An 18,284-nucleotide genomic window follows, 5' to 3' on the forward strand; every position below is an offset into this window, starting at 1 on the left:
CATCTGTCTCCTGCCCGTCCCTGGGCAATGGAATGTCTCGGTATAAAACCAGATTGTATGTTCCATCTACTGAGATAGGGGAAAACCGCCTTAGGGCTGGAGGTGGGTCATGCGGGCAACAATACTGCTCTGTAAGGCACTGAGATGTTTATGTGTATGCATGTCTAAAGCACAGCACTTAATTCTTTACCTTGTCTATGATGCAGAGACCTTTGTTCACGTGTTTATCTGCTGACCTTCTCCCCACGATTATCCTATGACCCTGACACATCCCCCTCTATGGGAAACACCCAAGAATGATCAATAAATACTAAGGGAACTCAGAGGCCGGCGAGATCCTCCATATGCTGAATGCTGGTCCCCTGGGCCCCCTTATTTCTTTCTCTATACTTTGTCTCTGTGTCTTTTTCTTTTCCAAGTCTCTCCACCTAACGAGAAACACCCACAGGTGTGGAGGGGCAACCAACCCCTTCACTTCTGACTATTAGAATCACCTAGAATAAATTTAAAACATCCATTGTTCAAGATGTATCCCATATTGATTAAGGCAAAATCTCTGGAATCCAGGAATCAGTGTATGGTTCCATACTTTCTCAGGTGATTCCAATAAGTACCAAAATTTGAGAACCAGCTACAAATGGGGCTAAAACTGGCAACTGGCAATTATACTAACCCCTCTGAGGAGTTTGGCTTGGTTGGGAGAAACAATGACCTCACTCCTGTTGCTTAGGAGGAGCTACCTGTCTATTCTGCTGCCCATGTACCTGAAAGAAAGCAGGCTTCTGAATTTTCTCCTAAATTGCATCTCTGCCCACCTCTTTCCCTATCTCTTCTATGCTGGGCTTCTTTTTACAGAGAAGTGGAAATGACAGGGCTCAAGGGAAAGGCCTATGATTTCAAAGGGTCTATGAAAGTATCAGCCTATGGAATGAAAGTCCTACCTGCCTCTGTGGAATAGTATTCAATGATTCTTTAGACAGGAGTGATGACATTTTGCAGCTCTTTGAGTTGGATGGGATTCAAATAAATACTTGCCTTACATAGGCCCTTCCCCAGCCTCAGCAAAGAGTTCTTCAGTCTGGAAGAATTAGGGCCACCATATCCAGCTTGACTTCATGTCCCCTTTCTCTTCTGAAAAACTCCAAGGTGGAACTGACATATTGACTGGTTAGTTTCAGGGGAAGGCAAGTACATGTAGACAAAAACATTCATGTTCACAGGTAAGCTCAATCCTGTATGCCATTGCACTCACAACTTGTAACTGTTGGAGTGAATCCTACTTTGAGAACTTTCCTTGGAGTCTGTCATGAAGGATTGTAATAGGAGCCAGGAGCGGGGCCACTGTGCTTTTCCATTGTGTATACTGATAACTTTAAGATACTTTATTCTCTACCTCTTGTGTCTCCTGCTAGGAAATACAAAGGGTGAGAATTACAACCTCTAGGTTACAAGCCTTAGTCTAATTGGTATACCACAGTGAACTGGGATCTCTGACATTCCACAGGTCTCCTTTTAGTCCTATTCTTAGTAATCACACACTTCCTTGCGAATCCTTCCCTTCTGACACCCCATTTGCTTCTTACTCATGTTTCTTTCTGCCCAGGTGCCAGCACTATTCCTCCTGCTTCCACAGCTACATTGCTGAGCAATGACTTAGAAGCTGGCTCTTTCCACTACCTCAACTCTGCCCAGTGTGACTCTCCTCCAAGAGGCACCATAGAACTGGGAAGAATCCTGGAGCCTGGGTACCAGGGCAGCAGTGGCCAGTGGGACATGATGAGGCCTCAGAAAGGGGGTGTATCTGGGGACCTATCCTCAGGCTCCTCTGTGTACCAGCTTAACTCCAAACCCACAGGTAAAGCACAAAGTGGAGACGGCAGCCTTTGAAAAGAAGTCTCATTCAGAGTCTACTCTTTTCCTACCCGGGCAGGACTGTTGCATTCCTCCTCCATCCCTGGCTCACAGAGTGGGGGGTATAAAATGCAAGAGCTGTATCAGGGCTCAATCCTTTCCAAGTACATTTCTTCATTCTCCTGCCCAGGGCCTCAGAGCTCTGTAGGGATATGGGAAAGTCCGGGACCCACCTCTTGTGCTCTCACACTCATGTCCTTCCATCTCTCTGCAGCCTGGCCTCTTTGCAGCCCACTCTCTTAGACCCCTCTAGAATGCCAGGCATAGATGGGACTTTCTTCCATCAGTCAGTTGTCACAGGAAAGGGTGCAAGGGTGCAGCTCCCTAACCCTGCAAATATATCCTGTGAACAAAATTCAGTCACAGCAAGTGGAGAGGTATAGCTAAGCTCATAAATGCTGGGATGCCGCTCAGTTCCAACAGTAAGACAATCATAATTTTCAGGAAAAGACTGAGCCCAAAGCAAAATGGTGCAGTTAATATCCGATGTAAGAATCCCTCTGACTTTTCTGCATCATTTTCCTTTGTTTGGCAGGGGGAGGGGGGTGGTGTCATCCCCTCTCTAATCTGCCTTCAGATCTCTAGATCCTTCCAGGCTATTCTTTCATCTTCCATGTTAAAAGTGATTTCAGGGAAGCATTCAGTGTCAGTCATTAACCGCATAGGGTGAGTGTAAGATCACATACTTTTACTTTAGGCCTTCTTTCTAAGGGTGGGAGGAAGGGCTTTGTCCCTTGCTAAAGAATACTCACTCATGTGTCAGTAAGAAGAAAGGTAGAGTGAGGTCTCACCTATCATCCGCATAGCCACACCCAGGAGGTGGCCATACCTTTCCAGATGCTAGGCAGGCCTTGTCCAGAGCCCTCAGTTATTTTTCTAAAACATGTGGAACTCTCACAAGACCGCTGTGTGGGAGGAGGCCCATGGAGATTTTTTAGCAAGTGACTGTTATGTGTTTGAAAGCACATTGACTGTTTAAACAAAACTACCATTCCTTTGGGTGTCCGTGTGAGAGCACACAGTTGGCAGAAGACTAGTGATATTTACAGGTCTTGCTGCAAGGCCCCTGGCTGAGCCCCACACCCATCAGTAACCAGGATTCTCCATCTCCCACCTCTCTCCACGTCCTGTTGGTTTGGCTACAGGGGCTGACCTGCTGGAAGAGCATCTTGGTGAAATCCAGAACTTGTGCCAGCACCTGGAGGAATCCATCTGCATCAAAGACCACCTATGGGAGCAACTGGAACACCAGCTGAGCTCTACTGCTTGTGGAAGTGGTAGGAGAGGCCCAGACCTTCCTGTTTCTGGCTCTATTCAGGGACCTTTAGGCAGACCTTCACAGATATTCTTTACTTCACTTGCTCCTTATAAATAGTCCAGCAAGGGAGGTGGGCAAGTACTGTTATCACTACTTTCTGAATATATCTGAGTTTAGAGAATAACTCTCTTTAAGTCAGAACTAGGTCTGGTCCCCAGAGTCACCTGACTTCTCACCCCATACTTAATCCGCTTATATACTGCCTGCTGATGTCTGTGCCTTTGTTGTGTGATTGATAAGCGGTGGAGCCAGGTCTGTAAGGGTCCTCCCAACTCCACCTCTGGCCACTTTACCAAGGTGGCCTTTCTCCTTACACTCTCCTTCCAAGCTACTGTCACATGGAGGCCAGTCTTTCCAGATGTTTTTATCCTGCCTATACCATAACAGCAGCTGTTTAGGGAGATTGAGACTCCTGCACCACTGCAGTTATGGCATGTGATGATGCACACAAAGAATCCACTGAGAAGAGGCATACAGAAAACATGTACCCAGCCCCCCATGCTTCATTCAGGGCCAGGCCTTGAGTCCTTGGGGTTTTCTGCTGGGTTGGGGCAGTATCTTTGAGAGATAAAGAATGGGAAACTTTTGGAAGCTTCTATTACCCAAATGTGTACTTTCTGGGATAGGACCCACTTCTAACTTATACAGTCAAGGCCTGGAGTCCATACCTCAGCTCTGCAATGAGAACAGAGTCCTCAGGGAAGAAAATTGAAGACTTCAGGCTCAACTGTGTCATATTTCCAAAGGTACGTTGTCAAAACCCACAAACTGTGGTCACTCTTAAGTTTCCTTCTTCCTTGGCCACACTAATCACCAACTGGAGAAGCAAATAGAAGAAGGTAGAGATAACAGAGCTACTCAGATCCACCAACCCAAATTCACAGCTATTCTCAGTCTAGAGAAAGCTGCTTTCTAAGACGTTCCAACTATGGGCCCCACAGACTCCTAGTCCCCGGGAGTGAAGAGCTCTAGGAAATTCATCATTTCTGTACAACCCACCTGCATATATCCAGAGTCACCAGCTATAAATCTGGATACCAGTCTGGTATCTGTTCTACCTCCCTTCACTTACAGCTTATTTGGAACCGATAAAGGAGGGAGTGCAAATGCCTATCTTCCCTCTCAAGTTTCTCCAGACTTAACTGCAGCAGCGTGTGTTGCTCTTGGCCCTGCTCTGCCATCCCTCTGCCTCCTCACCACATCCCTCACTCATAAACTCAGGGCTCCTCTCTGGTCAGTACTCCTATGACTCCATGCCAAGTGGCACCAGCAAATGCCCCCCCAGCACTTTCCCAGCCCTAGCCAGGGGGCACTCACAGGTGGGCATCATTTCTCGTGTGGCTGGGAGACAGCTGACCTTGGTGTTCTTCTACTTGATCAGATCAATGTATTATCAATAACAAAGTATTTTTATTCACAAATATTTATCGAACCACCATAAAAAGACTGAGAGTAGTATCCAAAAGGATTAAGCCCAGAATGAAGGAATGCTTGTGGAAAAGGAAAAAGCCACCAAGAGATATTTCTAAATTAGCCACCTAAATTAATTAATTAACTTAATTAATTGACTTCTATATTAGCAAGAAAATTTGAGAGGAAAGGTCACTGCTGGGGGATGATAACAAAAGTTAACAGATAAGAAAGAAGGCAGAACTACTAAGCTACCATTGCATGCTTGGAGAGAATAGAACAGACCTCACAGGTGAGAAGACGGTAAGAGATTTAAATGAGTACAATTTGTCAGGCTCAGGTGAATCTTTCCCCAGAGGACTTACTGAGCCTGCAGCTGTATTTTTAGAGTCTCTTCAATAATCTTTGACAACTTGTGAAGATCAGAGAAGTAGTGCAAGTTCAAAAAAGAACAAATATCTCAGTTTTCAAAATAATGAAAATGATACATTCCAAAAAGAAATCTTGATGTTGATCTTTGTCAAAATTGAAGAATGGATTATTGAACAGATGGTATGTGAGCACTTGGAAAATGGTGAGCATTAGAAACTAGAATTTCTCTAAGAGCAAGGTAGGACAGATTAAGTGGGATGAAAGGTTTTGCAAGGAGAGAGATGCACCATTCTCCAGGCTGCAGGGGATGTTGAGCCAGCATGCTCTTCCCCACCAACATAGGGCCTTCCTTCCCTGCTCCTTAGCTGTTTGTCAGGGTGGATATGCTTGGGGTCATCTTCCTGCTGAGCTCTGACCCCATGATAAAAAATCAATCATCCGTGTTCCTTTCACTAGAGCACTCCCAGGAAACAGAAAGCCTGAGGGAGGCTCTGCTGTCCTCTCGATCCCACCTTCAAGAGCTGGAAAAGGAGCTGGAGCACCAGAAGGCGGAAAGGCAGCAGCTTTTGGAAGACTTGAGGGAGAAGCAGCAAGAGTTCTTGCATTTCAGGGAGGATCGTCTTTCCCTCCAGGAAAATGACTCCAGGTAAGAGGGGACCCATTGAGAGAGAAGGTAGCATTCTTCATTCTTACATTCATTCTTACATTAGAAGAAGGGATATTGGCAAGACAATTGGTGTCCTCTTTTGGAAACCTTAATATTCCCTCTGCTATTCCTGATTTTTGTGTGTCAGTTGTTGGATGGGAGGGCGCTTTGAGCAGAAGAAAGTACTTCTCTGGGAATGCCTTGTCACTCCCAAGTTAAGAGAGTAAAACTCTGTTATAGAAATCTTCAGTGTATCAGAGACATGACAAAGAAGGGTTCCTATGCTTCCAATTAGGTATAGGACATTAGTCTCACTATCGCCTAGGAAGCTTCTATACTGGCTGTGATGCTTGGTCCCAGCATAAGACCTGTAACTGCTTGTCAGAATGCAAAGAGCACTGTAGGAGCAGTAAGGAGACTGTGCTGGTGTATCTGTTCTGCTCTGAACTAATGTAGGTAATGGTGTGTTTTCAAGCAAAGTTACTCCCTCAGCCACCATTTCCACATCTGCAAAATAAAAGTGATGGTCTTCATGACCCCCTGAGTTGACATCTGGGGCTCAGATGTAACCCTACCCATAACCCTTTATGACCCCCTGGGTTGACATCTGGCTCTCAGCTTATTGCCCTGGCGTGACTGAGTGGCCCTGCCATTTCAGTGGGCCTTACAGCTCCCTGGTCAGACTGCAGCACAAGCTGGTCCTCCTGCAGCAACAGTGTGAAGAGAAACAGCAGCTCTTTGAGTCCCTCCAGTCAGAGCTACAAATCCATGAGGCACTTTATGGCAATTCCAAGAAGGGGCTGAAAGGTATGTGTTCTTCTCCCCTTACCCCATGAACTTTTTGCCCTTGCATAGGATGCTAGTAAGGTCTTTCCTTTGGGAGTTGTGGAGATCATGGGAAGCTAGAGTTCTGTCTCAGAAACCCCCACCCAAGCCTGGGGCTCCCAATAGGAACTCTCATGCACAAAGCCCAAGGTGACAGGTTGGTAGCACGAGCAAGATCCAGCCTGATCATTCCTAATTACTTTAAGAAAATCTAGACATTCTTATTCTAGACATTTCTATCAATGTCTAGATTATAACTTTTTTTTTTTTTTTGAGATGGAGTTTCACTCTGTCACCCAGGCTGGTGTGCAGTGGCTGATCTCGGCTCACTGCAAGCTCTGCCTCCCAGGTTCTGGCCATTCTCCTGCCTCAGCCTCCCGAGTAGCTGGGACTACAGGCGCCCACCACCACGCCCAGCTAATTTTTTGTATTTTTAGTAGAGATGGGGTTTCACCATGTTAGCCAGGATGGTCTTGATCTCCTGATGTCATGATCTGCCCACCTCAGCCTCCCAAAGTGCTCGCATTACAGGCGTGAGCCACCGCGCCTGGCGATTATAACTTTTTAAAGCAAGAGAACTGTCCTAATGATATCATTTGAAAAGGCCTTTAATATTGTCAGTAATACATACTTACAACCCATTCAGCCCTATGTAGCAGGCAGTCTGCTCCCACCCTGACCCTTTCCCTAGTGACATCTGGCTCTCAGCTTATTGCCCTTTCATTTAATTTTCATAAATCCTGATTTAGTTTCCTGATTTTCTAAAAAGAAGGTGAACTGGAATTTGGAGAAATACAGGGACTTGCCAGCCTTGGTGAATAGCTTAAGTACAAAGTCATGGTGAGTGTTGAGTCAGTGGGGACCAGCCTGCCCACAGGAGAAAATTAAAAGACACAAAAACAAAAAAACCTTATAGAAATACTACTAATAGGACCTAAATTTCAATCCTGGATTTAAATATTAAGGACATTTATTGAAGACTTTGCTGCCTGCTGAAATAATAATCTAATATTTGAGAATTTTGATATATTTCTTCATTCTTCTTTAAATGGAGAAGAGTACTCAAAACATAGTGTTAATAAGTCACAGCAGGGAGGGACAGAGGACTGACATCAATGTCATGAAATTTAGCAAAGATAAAAAGCAAAATCCTGAGCTCGATTAAAAATATCAGTGGTAGAAATATAGGATGAGCATAGAAATATAGGACAGGCAGCCATTCATGGACTTCAGGGTTTGGGGTTTGGCAGAAACACGTTCACAGAAGTACGGCATAGGCAAAAGGATGCTAGAAATACCAGCTCAAAATAACACTACAGTAGTGTAAGTGTGATGTTCGCCTGTGAAGACCATGTCTAAAATATTGTTAGATTATGGGGCACCATCTTTGAAAAGGGCATTGACACACTAGGGAACATAACGAAGACAGGGCGCACAATGGTGTGGACCAGAAATCTTGAACTGGTCAAAGAAACTAAAGAAATTTAGGCTTTCAAAATATCTTGAGGACCTGAGAACTGGCTTCAGATATTTGAAGAACTGTCAGGTGAAAAAGAATTCATGTATTTTATGTCCCTCCAGAGGGCTAAACAAAGAGTGAAGGGCAGTGGAATTTAGATTGGAATTATCATAAATCCTGATTCTGTTTCCTGATTTTCTAAAGAGAAGGTGAACTGGAACTTGAAGAAATACAGAGGGGCTCACCAGGCTGGGAGAATAGCTTAAGTACAAAGTCATGGTGAGTGTTGGGTCAGTGGGACCAGCCTGCCCACAGGAGAAGCTTGGGGGCAGGGGAATGAGAAGTCAGGATGGTGGAGCAGAGTCATCAAATCTTGAAAGCCCACAGGTCAGGGGGAAAGTTGATATTCTGTATGGTAGATAATGAAACTAAGTCTGTCCTTTTTCAAAGAAGATAAGCATATGATGAAAACAGAGCTTTAAGATGCTAAGTCTCGGGGGATGTCCTGGAGTTGGGAGACATTAGAATCTGGGAAACCTATTGGATGGGTCTAGTGATATGCTGGTACATTAAGAGATGACAGTCTAATATAAGGTGCTCTTGGGAAGATGAAAGGGTATAGATAGATTTTAAAACATCTCTTTAAAAAATAAGCAAAATTTAATGAGAACTTGGATTGAGAAAGAGAGAGAGCAATATCATAAAACTTTGGGCAAAATTCAAGAGTAGATTATTTACCAAAGTCTCTAAAACTACTTCATCCTGAGCTACCTTTCCTTTCATGCTTTTCTCCCTGCCTTTTAGGACTCATTTCAAAGCTACAACCACTAAAGCTCCATAATCTTTTATCTGTAATTTCAAAATCCAGTAAGATCTCCAAATTAAATTTTTCAAATACTCATTTAGTGACAAAATCTAGATGATCTGACAAGAGGATATTCATAAGTTTTTATTTATCTACTTAGAATATTCACATAGCTCATTGCAGAAATAGTTACATGTTTGATTAAGAATTGTGGCTCGCCTGCAACTGGGTACATGTTATATACGATATATGGACCCTGTTGCCTTGCTAAAAACTAAAACAAAATTTATCTTTAGACGTACATTTGGCCTTAAGGTTTTCAGATAAGGGATTGTGGCCTTGTAGAATATTTCTTAGATCTCTTCATCCCCAGTACAAAGAAATAAACTACATGTGGTGAATGGAGGTAAATATGTATACACATATATATTTATATATTCATATGTGTATGTGTGTGTGTACATATATATGTACATGTAGATATACATATATACACATATAGTATGTATATGCACACAACATATATATACACACTATATATAGGTGTATATATGTACACACACATATATATATTTGTACACATATATGCATCTATACATACACATATACATATATACATACATATATATATATACACACACACACAGAGAGAGAGAGAGAGAGAGAGAGAGAAGTTGCAAAACTCACTTAGTTATAATCCCTGGTCTAAGGTGCCCAACTCATATCCTCACATGCTACCAAAAGGCCTCCTCCTTCTCCTCTTTAATTTTTGAGAGTGAAGATTGTTAAATCTCTTTCCCTTTCATCCCCCTACCCTTCTCTAGCTCAGTGCTGACCTTCTACCTTGGAGGATCCTATACTTTAGCCTACAGGACTAAGGTTACTATGGAGATGAAATATGGACTCATCTGCCAATCAAATGCTCTATAGGTGCATGTGTGTAACAACCCACAGGGAAGTTTTAGACTGGATGTGTGCCAGCTCAGTGCCATCCCCAGACCACACACAGAAATGGTGACATCTCCATCATAGATGGGTTACATGAGACTCAGATGATAGTGGGGTCCTTGGCAGAAAAGAATGTCACAGAGGAGGGTTCTGAGAAGTGCTTGGAAATACTTGGGTCAATGTTACCAGACTCCTCTTCTCTCTTAGCTTACAGCCTGGATGCCTGTCACCAAATCCCTTTGAGCAGTGACCTGAGCCACCTGGTGACAGAGGTATGAGCTCTGAGAGGGCAGCTGGAGCAGAGCATTCAGGGGAACAATTGTCTGTGACTGTGGCTGTGACAGCAGCTGGATAGCGGTGCTGGCAAAGCCAGCCTCAGCTCCTCCTCTGTTAACCAGAACTTCCCAGCCAGCGCTGACCCTGGAAACAAACAGCTGCTCCTCCAAGGTAGGAAGGAAAAGGGACTTAGAAAGCCCTCAACCAGTGGGGAGATCACCAGGATGTCTGCAGCAGAAGGTGCAATCTGCCTGGTCTATGCTCCTTAGGGTGAGGTTGAAATCAGAGATGCTCTAGTCTAGCAGCCTGAGTGAAAGCATGGGATTTAGGCAAGACCAGGCTCCAGATTCTGAGTTTACCGCTTAAAGGTCATTTGATTTGGGCAAGGTGTTTAAAGTCTCAGAGGTTTAAGCCTTAGTTTCCTTATATTTAAGATGAGGATAATAATAATATATACCTTATATGATTTTGAGCATTAAATGAGATCATTTACAAGTGCTTGGCACACTAAGAATTGCTCAATAATTAGCAGCTGTATATGTTCATATCTTTTTCTTGGATTTGCTTAGTGCTTTAGTATTAGCCAAGTGTTTTCACATATAGAATTTCATCTGAAGTAAAGCAGGTTTTGCTGTCTCTATTTCACATAAGAAAACAGGTCTTGAGATATTAACAGACAAGCAAGAGTTTAGAGAAGTTATAGACAAAGCCAGGATCAGAACCAGATGTTGTGATTTTCAGTCTGTGTTCCTTCCAGCTCATTGTGCCCTGTCTCAGTATTGCCGACCTTCCCAGATTCTCTAGTCCCCCTTTCCCTCACAGGTGGGGAACTCAGTGTGTGGCAAAATGTTCCTGCCCTTAAGGAAACAGGGCTCTGGGGAAGTCCTGGATTGTGGGCAATTTATTTCAGGTGGCCATCATTCACTTTCTCTACCCCACACATTGCCTGCCTTTTCAGATAGGTGTGTTTGACCAGGTCCCCCTTCTCTTCTCAATATCCCCCATCAATCTCACTTCTCCCAGTTTTAATTGAAATGTCAATGGTGTTCCCCTAGTCTTAAATCATTCAATTTCTACTTCCTCTGTCTTGTTTTCCTTTCGATACACCATTTAGTACACCATCTCCACTCACCTCCTTGGCCATACCTTCAATTTTATTCAAATCAGGAACCACTTCTGTTCGGTTTCTCTAAAGCTGAGCTTTCAAACTCTCCTACCAGCTATTTCTGGGTCATGTTAATCTTTATTTTTCTCTGGTTCTTGTAGATGCTCATTTATCTGACAGTAACCTTATGGTGACAATAACATGATTATGCTGTTTTGTCAATTCAATGAAAAAACACACGTGGGCCACCACGCAAACTGCCTGGCTGCCAGGAACTTCTCAGCTTACATTAGGTGGATGCCTTGCCCTCCTCAGGGCTGTGCTGATGGTTGTGGTGTTCAGTTATGTCTCCAACTCTTCCTTCTAACCAGGCCTTCCCCTCTCACTGGCTTCCCATACAGCAGCCAAGACTCAGCCCCACTGGCGCAGTCCCTGCCTCTCTTTCTCTAGCACCCCCGAGGCCTGAGCCAGAAAGCAGACACTGAGCAACACTTGCCTGAGCAGGACCTTTTCTACCTTCTTTGTGGTACTTTCCAATTCCTCCACCATAGGGTTGCTTTTTAGTCTCCAGCAAGACAACGTTAACCCACCAAGCCTTGTGTCTCCATTCTTCTCATACAAGTACATTTTTTTCAGTATGACCTCATCAGAATGATGGCTAGAATGTTGAGTTTAGTCCCCCATGAATCCATTCATTATTTGATTCTACATTTTAATATGTACTATGTATATTTATACATATTACGTTTAGTTACAGGGCATCATATTAGATACCACACACAAATTATACTCAAGACTTGGTTTATAAAAATACACCTAATAATTTTTCAAACTAGAGGTTACTTTCTCACGGAACATCCCTCAATTAAAGGAATATCTTTTTGTTCTGAAGAATGGAAATATTCTGAACTCAGTGACTCATGGGCTTTTGCTTTTGCTTGTAGCGTATGCATAATTCTGTAAGAGGAGAGTCCTGCACCTTAGGCCTCAGTGGGGATGGCTAGGTGTGCACATGTGCTTCATGTGCAGTGTGTTCCAGGGCTCCTGAAAACTGTGGTTGCCTTTACTCCCTAGATTCAGCTGTGTCCCCTCCAGTCTGGGATGTTGGTATGAATTCCCCAGCTCTGGTCCTCCCCAGCTCTGCTTCCTCTACTCCTGGCTCAGAAACAGCCATGATCAGAACAAATGCTAAATATGGCAACTAAAGGGCCCAGGGACTGATGATGGAAAGTGATTAATGCAAACAACATTCTGTTGTCTCTAAACATATTATCTGTATTTAGAGAGTTTTCTCTGCATGCCCCAAGGCCTTTAGCCCTACTCACTGCATCTTCTGGGGCTGCCTTTCTTGCCATTGTTCATCCTCCAATAGTTTTCCTATTGCTGTTTTTGCTTCATTGCACCGTAATCTCTCCATTCTTGAAAATGCTCTCTGTATCCAGCTTGATTTCCTTGTCTGTGTCTTCTCTACCCAGAAACTTATTATTTATTATGATTTGTCCTATTTCATTTGCGAATAAGGAAAAAAATGTCTCCTGGCAAATTTATCATTAAAAGGTAATGTAAGAAAGATTATAAAAATATAGAAGCCAGAAGATCTCTATGGACTTTGCCCCACCCTTGCACATTCCAAGGCTTCCTTTCTTGCTCCCAGCCTCTTCCTTTCCTTGTTCCCTACCTCTTTTGAGTTGGAGCAAACTGAGGATATCATTATGAATAACAGAAGATTCCATTGTGTTGTCATTTTCTTTTTCAGAGTTGGATTTGGATACTTCTCCAGTAATGAAGACCGCTGCCAAGCTGGAGGGTGATGCTACTGATGGCTCCTTTGCCAATAAGCATGGCCGCCATGTCATTGACCACATTGATGACTACAGTGCCCTAAGACAGCTGGTTGCAGAGGGCAAGCTGCTGGTCAAAAAGATAGTGTCTCTTGTGAGATCAGCATGCAGCTTCCCTGGCCTTGAAGCCCAAGGCTCAGAGGTAATCACACCTGTAGCTTTAGGTGCACTCCTTCTTTGTGCCCTTTATTCCTTTGATGTTAACTCCTTCTCCCACCATTTTTGTTTTTTTTTCATGCTTTGCATCTCTCAACAGCTGGAGCTTCCTCTTCCATGTATAGCAGCCAGGCCCCTTCTTCTCTATCTCCTATTTTCACTGTGAGTTCTGCTCTGTTCCAGATGTAGCTGACTAGATATTTCCCCTCAGCTCCACAGAAACACGTGGCATTGCCTAGCAGCCTTTGGTAGCTTATTAGCTACCACAGTCATGCAGGCACATGACCATCTGTGGGCAGAGTTGACTCAATGGGATGGACAGAAACTGAAGGATTTGCAGGTGTATGGCCCGCACAGGTGGAAGCGGTGAGAAGTCTGGCAGCCATGGCATTTCCTTGTGCAGACTGCATAGGGGGAGGGAAGGCAGACAGCAAAGCTTGTCAGAACACCTTGCCAGTGAGAGAGACCAGGCACCAGTGGCTGTGCTGTCTGAGCTGCTGGAGACCCATGGATGCATAGGAGCAGCCCTGCCTCCACGGAACCCCCACACTAGAGGGCAAGACACACACCCAAGTAGATAAGCACAGTAAGGGGCTACAGGCACAGTATGAGAAGTCACCCTCTGTGCTGTGAGAGCACCGATGCAAATGTGGTCATTTATCTCAAGCAAGGAAGGTAGCAGGTTCATAGAGGACATAGCAAGTGGGATGAGTTTTGAAAGCCTTGTGGTTTCTGCAGGTGGAGAAAGGCACACCTGGTAAAGTGAGCAGCACCTTAGTTCTGAGAGCTGCAAACGGTTGTGTGAGGGCTTCACAGGTTCAAGCAGGCCCATGTTCTGTGCCTTACTCACAAAGGAAGCTTGAGCCCATGGAGGGGGAAGAAAGTAATCTCTCTGCTCCTGTGGTGTTACCTTTCCCCAGGTGCTTGGCAGCAAAGGCATTCATGAGCTTCAGAGCAGCACCAGTGCCCTGCACCATGCCCTAGAGGAGTCAGCTTCCCTCCTTACCACGTTCTGGAGAGCGGCCCTGCCAAGCACCCACATCCCTATGCTGCCTGGCAAAGTGGAAAGATGCCAGTGTCCTTTCTTGGTTCAAACCCAGTTCTCCTGCCCTCTAATACTGTTCTGTCTCCTAAATGTCACAGCTTTTCCAGAAAATCAGGAGCCACATAGTTAGTTGGGATAGACAGGAACTTAGAGGAGTGTCCCTGGAGGGACATCTCTGGCCCATGGTGGCTGCTTTCATTGCAGCTCTAAATACATCCCATTCCCCACCAGCCCACTGGCCCCTGGATAAGAAATCAAAGAAGAATAGGAAGGGGTGTGGAGAAGGCAGAGACATCATAACCCTGGCAATCCATAAATGTTCAGTTTCTTTACCTTTCTGAAATTTGGCTGAGCTGAAATTCAGTGAAAGCTTCAGCACCCATCTCCCACCCCTCAGGTCCCATGGTCAAATGATCACAGAATGCTCCCATGAGACTGAACCTTTTCAGACACTGCCTGGAATCCCTGCATATCACTTAAGCTGGCATCTCTGGACCCAGCCTGGGGAAAGTCAGCCACCTCTCAGGATCTGCTCAGAGCTCAGGCTAACTCTGATTGGCAGACCCTCATGTAGGCAGGTTTCGGGATCCCCTCCCCAGGGATTCTAACCCCAGATCAATGTCACCAATACCTTTTGGATCCAACTATGCTAATTCCAGGGAGAGGGTGTTTTACCATCTTCATGTTGGCACAAATATTTACAAACTTGCAAACTTGCCTGAGCCCAGATCTCTCTCCCCAGCATAACATTTCTGAACTCTCAATCTTACCTGTGAAGGGAGAGTGACAGAACTGATATCAGGACTAAAGCAATGTCCTCTTCAGATTTGGGAGTTTTATACCAGCCTGAAGCAAGGTTCTCTTAAGCTACAGGTGTGTAGGCCTGTGCTAGTCTGCGTGGGGAATTCCAGAGTCTCAATACTCCTGCCTAATGGCCTCATCCTAAACTGTGCTCAGCTGGAGGTATTCGAGGCTGTGAAGGAGGAAATCCATTTCAGGAGAGTGGAGAAGATTGTAGAATCCTCTTTGAATTGGAAAGAGCCACAAAGCACAGGGTGCTTTAGGCCTTCTGCCTGTTCAGTAAGAGTCTGTTCCTCTTATCCAGGGAGAATCGACAGAAAGAGAACTTCTGGAACTGAGAACCAAAGTATCCAAACAGGAGTGGCTCCTTCAAAACGTAGCAGAGCGTCTGAAGACCACCAACCAGCAGAAGGAGAGCATGGAGCAGTTCATCCTCAGCCAGCGTAGGTTCCCTGAGAGGGAATAGGGGAAGAAACAGGCAGTCTTCCCGATGCCCCACTTGTGCTGCAGATGAGCAGTGACCAGGCGGGCTTAGAAATGTTGGGAGTGGAGACTGATTTGATGTCCCCAGACCTGTGCCACGAGCAATTGTGGATGCAGAGGAGGGGAGAATGGGGTGGATAGCGGGAGACGCCAAGCTGAATGACCAGAAAGAAATAAATGCTTTAGAATTCTCATGCTAAGCAAGTAGGGTTAATTTCTGCTGGTGATTTCTACTCCGTGGTGCTCTTTTGTTGTTTCAGTAACCAGAACACATGATGTTTTAAAGAAGGCAAGCACTAACTTAGAGGTAAGGAAACTACTGCACCAGTCAGAGGCACCAACCCATCACCATCCATTAGCATATCTTGTAGGTGACCCTTGGCCTGCTTTGGCCTTCCAGGAGAAGATTTTGGGTCCACTTGCAAGATCACAGGTCCTCAGTGAGCATCCTGCTAGTTTCTATTCCCATCACTCTCCCACCCCGTCAGCTCCTGCCCCAGTATCTTGGTTCACTCTCACATTGTCATCATTTCTTCTTTTTACTCCAATTTTTCTTCTTTGATGCCAAGTCAGGAGACTGGAGAAATGCAATTCAGCTCACTCTCAAAGTCATTAGACATTCGGAAGTCTCCTCTGAATGAGCTTTTTGTAGAGGGATCTTGAGGCCAGTTATGTGGTCTACTCTTCATGAAAAAGTAAAAGCAATTTGCAACCTAATAAACTGATTTCACTGCACACTCCTGTGTTAAGAACAGCAATTTGATTTTGATATATCTTTAAGTAACATGACAAAAGAGATCTGTTGGGTCTCATTGGTCTAAAAGAGAATTTGTTAATAAATAGCAACTGAATCTTAAGGGGAAAAATGTTATATATGTACCAGATATTATCTACATTTACTTAAAACACTAAGTGTTAATCATTTCCTAGGAAGTGCTTTGAAGAAAAACTTGAGGTATATGAATGATTTAAAAATCAGAAACTAAACCTTCTAACGTGGACTTCAAAGCTTTGCCATAAGCAATTGGGCATATTCCTAGAAATGTTTCTAAACCGTAACCTGAGAGAATGTTGATCTCCATAGTATGAAAATGACTTGGGCCAGTTTAACTTGCTCTTTTTTTTTTTCCACTAACTTGCTTTTGTTTTTCTCTGATAATTCTTCTCTTTCCTGGGCCTCTTTAGAGCAACACTTACAGGATTGCCTCTGTAAAGCCTTATTCCTGTCCCAGGAAAGGTAACCCAAAAAGTCTCTCATATCCACTAAAAGGTAACCCAAAAATCTCTAGTATCCACTGGCTTTCTCCAGTGTGGAAGGTTTCCCCTCCGTCTCCCATAGATCACTGGAAAGGACCCGAGGCCTCGGTTCTAATCCCTGGCTTATCACTAACTGCTGTGTGGCTTTGGCTTGTCCTTTAATCTCTGAGAGACTGCTGCACCCTCATCTGTCAAAGATGGAACTGGACTTAGTTGAGCTCTGAGGTCCCTGTGGACTTGGCCCCTCCACACCCTCATTATGGCAACTGGACATAAACTTAACAGAGGACTTCCCTGCAAAATGAGCCCTCTTCTTCCTACAACAGGCTGTTTCTATATGTGCATGTTTCACACTAAGCACTTCTTTCTTGGGTGGAGATGGCAAAGGCCTGTTTCTGCTGAAACAAAGTGACTTGGAGAGTCACCTGGCCCCTGAAGAGGGAGTGGTAGGATCCAGCCACCCAGTGTGCAGTGAATTAGAGCAGCGATCTCAGCACACAGGGAGGTGGGGAGGCTCCCCCTAACCTCGGGCACCTGTTGCTCTTCCAAACTGCAGCGCATACTCTTAGCTCATCCTCTTAACTGGCTCTCACCGTGCTCCTGGCTTTGGTCACCCCGTAGCTCTCACTCCAGCTTCAGGTAGCCATCAGTAGGGCCTGGCAATATACATTGATTTGGCTTATTTTTGTCTGCAGGTGAAATCCCTAAGGGCTCTGCCGTGTACTCCTTGTGACCCTTGCCTTCCAGGAACCACGCAAGAAGCGCAGCCACCAGAAGTCCTTAAAACAGCAGGAAAGGTGGGACTGTCCCCCTTTTGTGCAGCTACCTATCTGCTGAGGAGCTTCTGGGCCTCATTCCTCCAAGTCCACTGGAGGGTCCAGAAGAGGGGGTCAGAGATGTATAATGGTGGGGCTGGGAGAAAGCCAGAAAGCCTTTCTGACAGCTATGGAATACCGTTAGCCAAGATCCACTTGGCCCAGCACTAAGCAAAAGATGCGTAGTTTGCATAGAAGGTTTTGTGATACTGCTTCTCAACAGCCCCAGCAGCTTGGGAACTAGCAACAGCACATTTCTTGCCTCATCAGCTGTCCTGAGATGGAAAACTCAGCGGATATAGGACCCTGATTCCAATGAATGAGGCACGTGGTCCCAATGCTGGAGCTCCTCTGGCAGGTTCTAAAAGCACACTACTGAGCAGCAGTGCCCTGCTGGACACTGCTGGCGGGGGCTCAGTGAACACTACTCACAGATCCACACCTGACCCTGTTGGGTCGGGTCAGGCTGGGCCTTGGTCTGCACTGTAGCACCTGTGTTCTTTGAGTTCACACCATGAATGTGGTGACTTCCCAGATACCATCTCAGGCTTAACCTAGCACATCCTATTTCTTTTCTTCCATGATATCCAAATTGGACTGACCTCACTTCAAATACGCTGTCCATTTTGTCACCTTGTCTTACCTCAGGGAAACTGGGGACTGATGGCCAGACCAATTCTGTTGAAATTCTTGCATAGAGCAAACGTGTGCTCATTTTTAAGTGGCATGGGAGAGGCCCCCAGCCACAGTAAAGCCTAGTCTGTGTCTTCACAGTGCTGATAGAATGTGCTTGTGTGTATAAATGTATGAT

At 44.9% G+C, this 18,284-nt stretch overlaps 1 protein-coding gene across 1 annotated transcript in view; it reads left to right on the forward strand.

Moving 5' to 3' along the window:
* PDE4DIP (phosphodiesterase 4D interacting protein) overlaps positions 1–17,495 on the forward strand; it is a 32,794-nt gene extending 15,299 nt beyond the window's left edge. Inside the window, 12 exon segments of the mRNA XM_063628223.1 lie at positions 1,604–1,855; positions 3,057–3,188; positions 3,856–3,975; positions 5,468–5,657; positions 6,340–6,464; positions 12,832–13,058; positions 13,993–14,133; positions 15,223–15,361; positions 15,662–15,708; positions 16,587–16,638; positions 17,354–17,380; positions 17,383–17,495. Coding sequence (XP_063484293.1) covers positions 1,604–1,855; positions 3,057–3,188; positions 3,856–3,975; positions 5,468–5,657; positions 6,340–6,464; positions 12,832–13,058; positions 13,993–14,133; positions 15,223–15,361; positions 15,662–15,708; positions 16,587–16,638; positions 17,354–17,380; positions 17,383–17,495 — 1,565 coding nt within the window.
* Positions 17,496–18,284: the final 789 nt, after the last annotated feature.

The sequence above is a fragment of the Symphalangus syndactylus genome, chromosome 12 (genome assembly GCF_028878055.3).
Source record: "Symphalangus syndactylus isolate Jambi chromosome 12, NHGRI_mSymSyn1-v2.1_pri, whole genome shotgun sequence".
NCBI lineage: Eukaryota > Metazoa > Chordata > Mammalia > Primates > Hylobatidae > Symphalangus > Symphalangus syndactylus.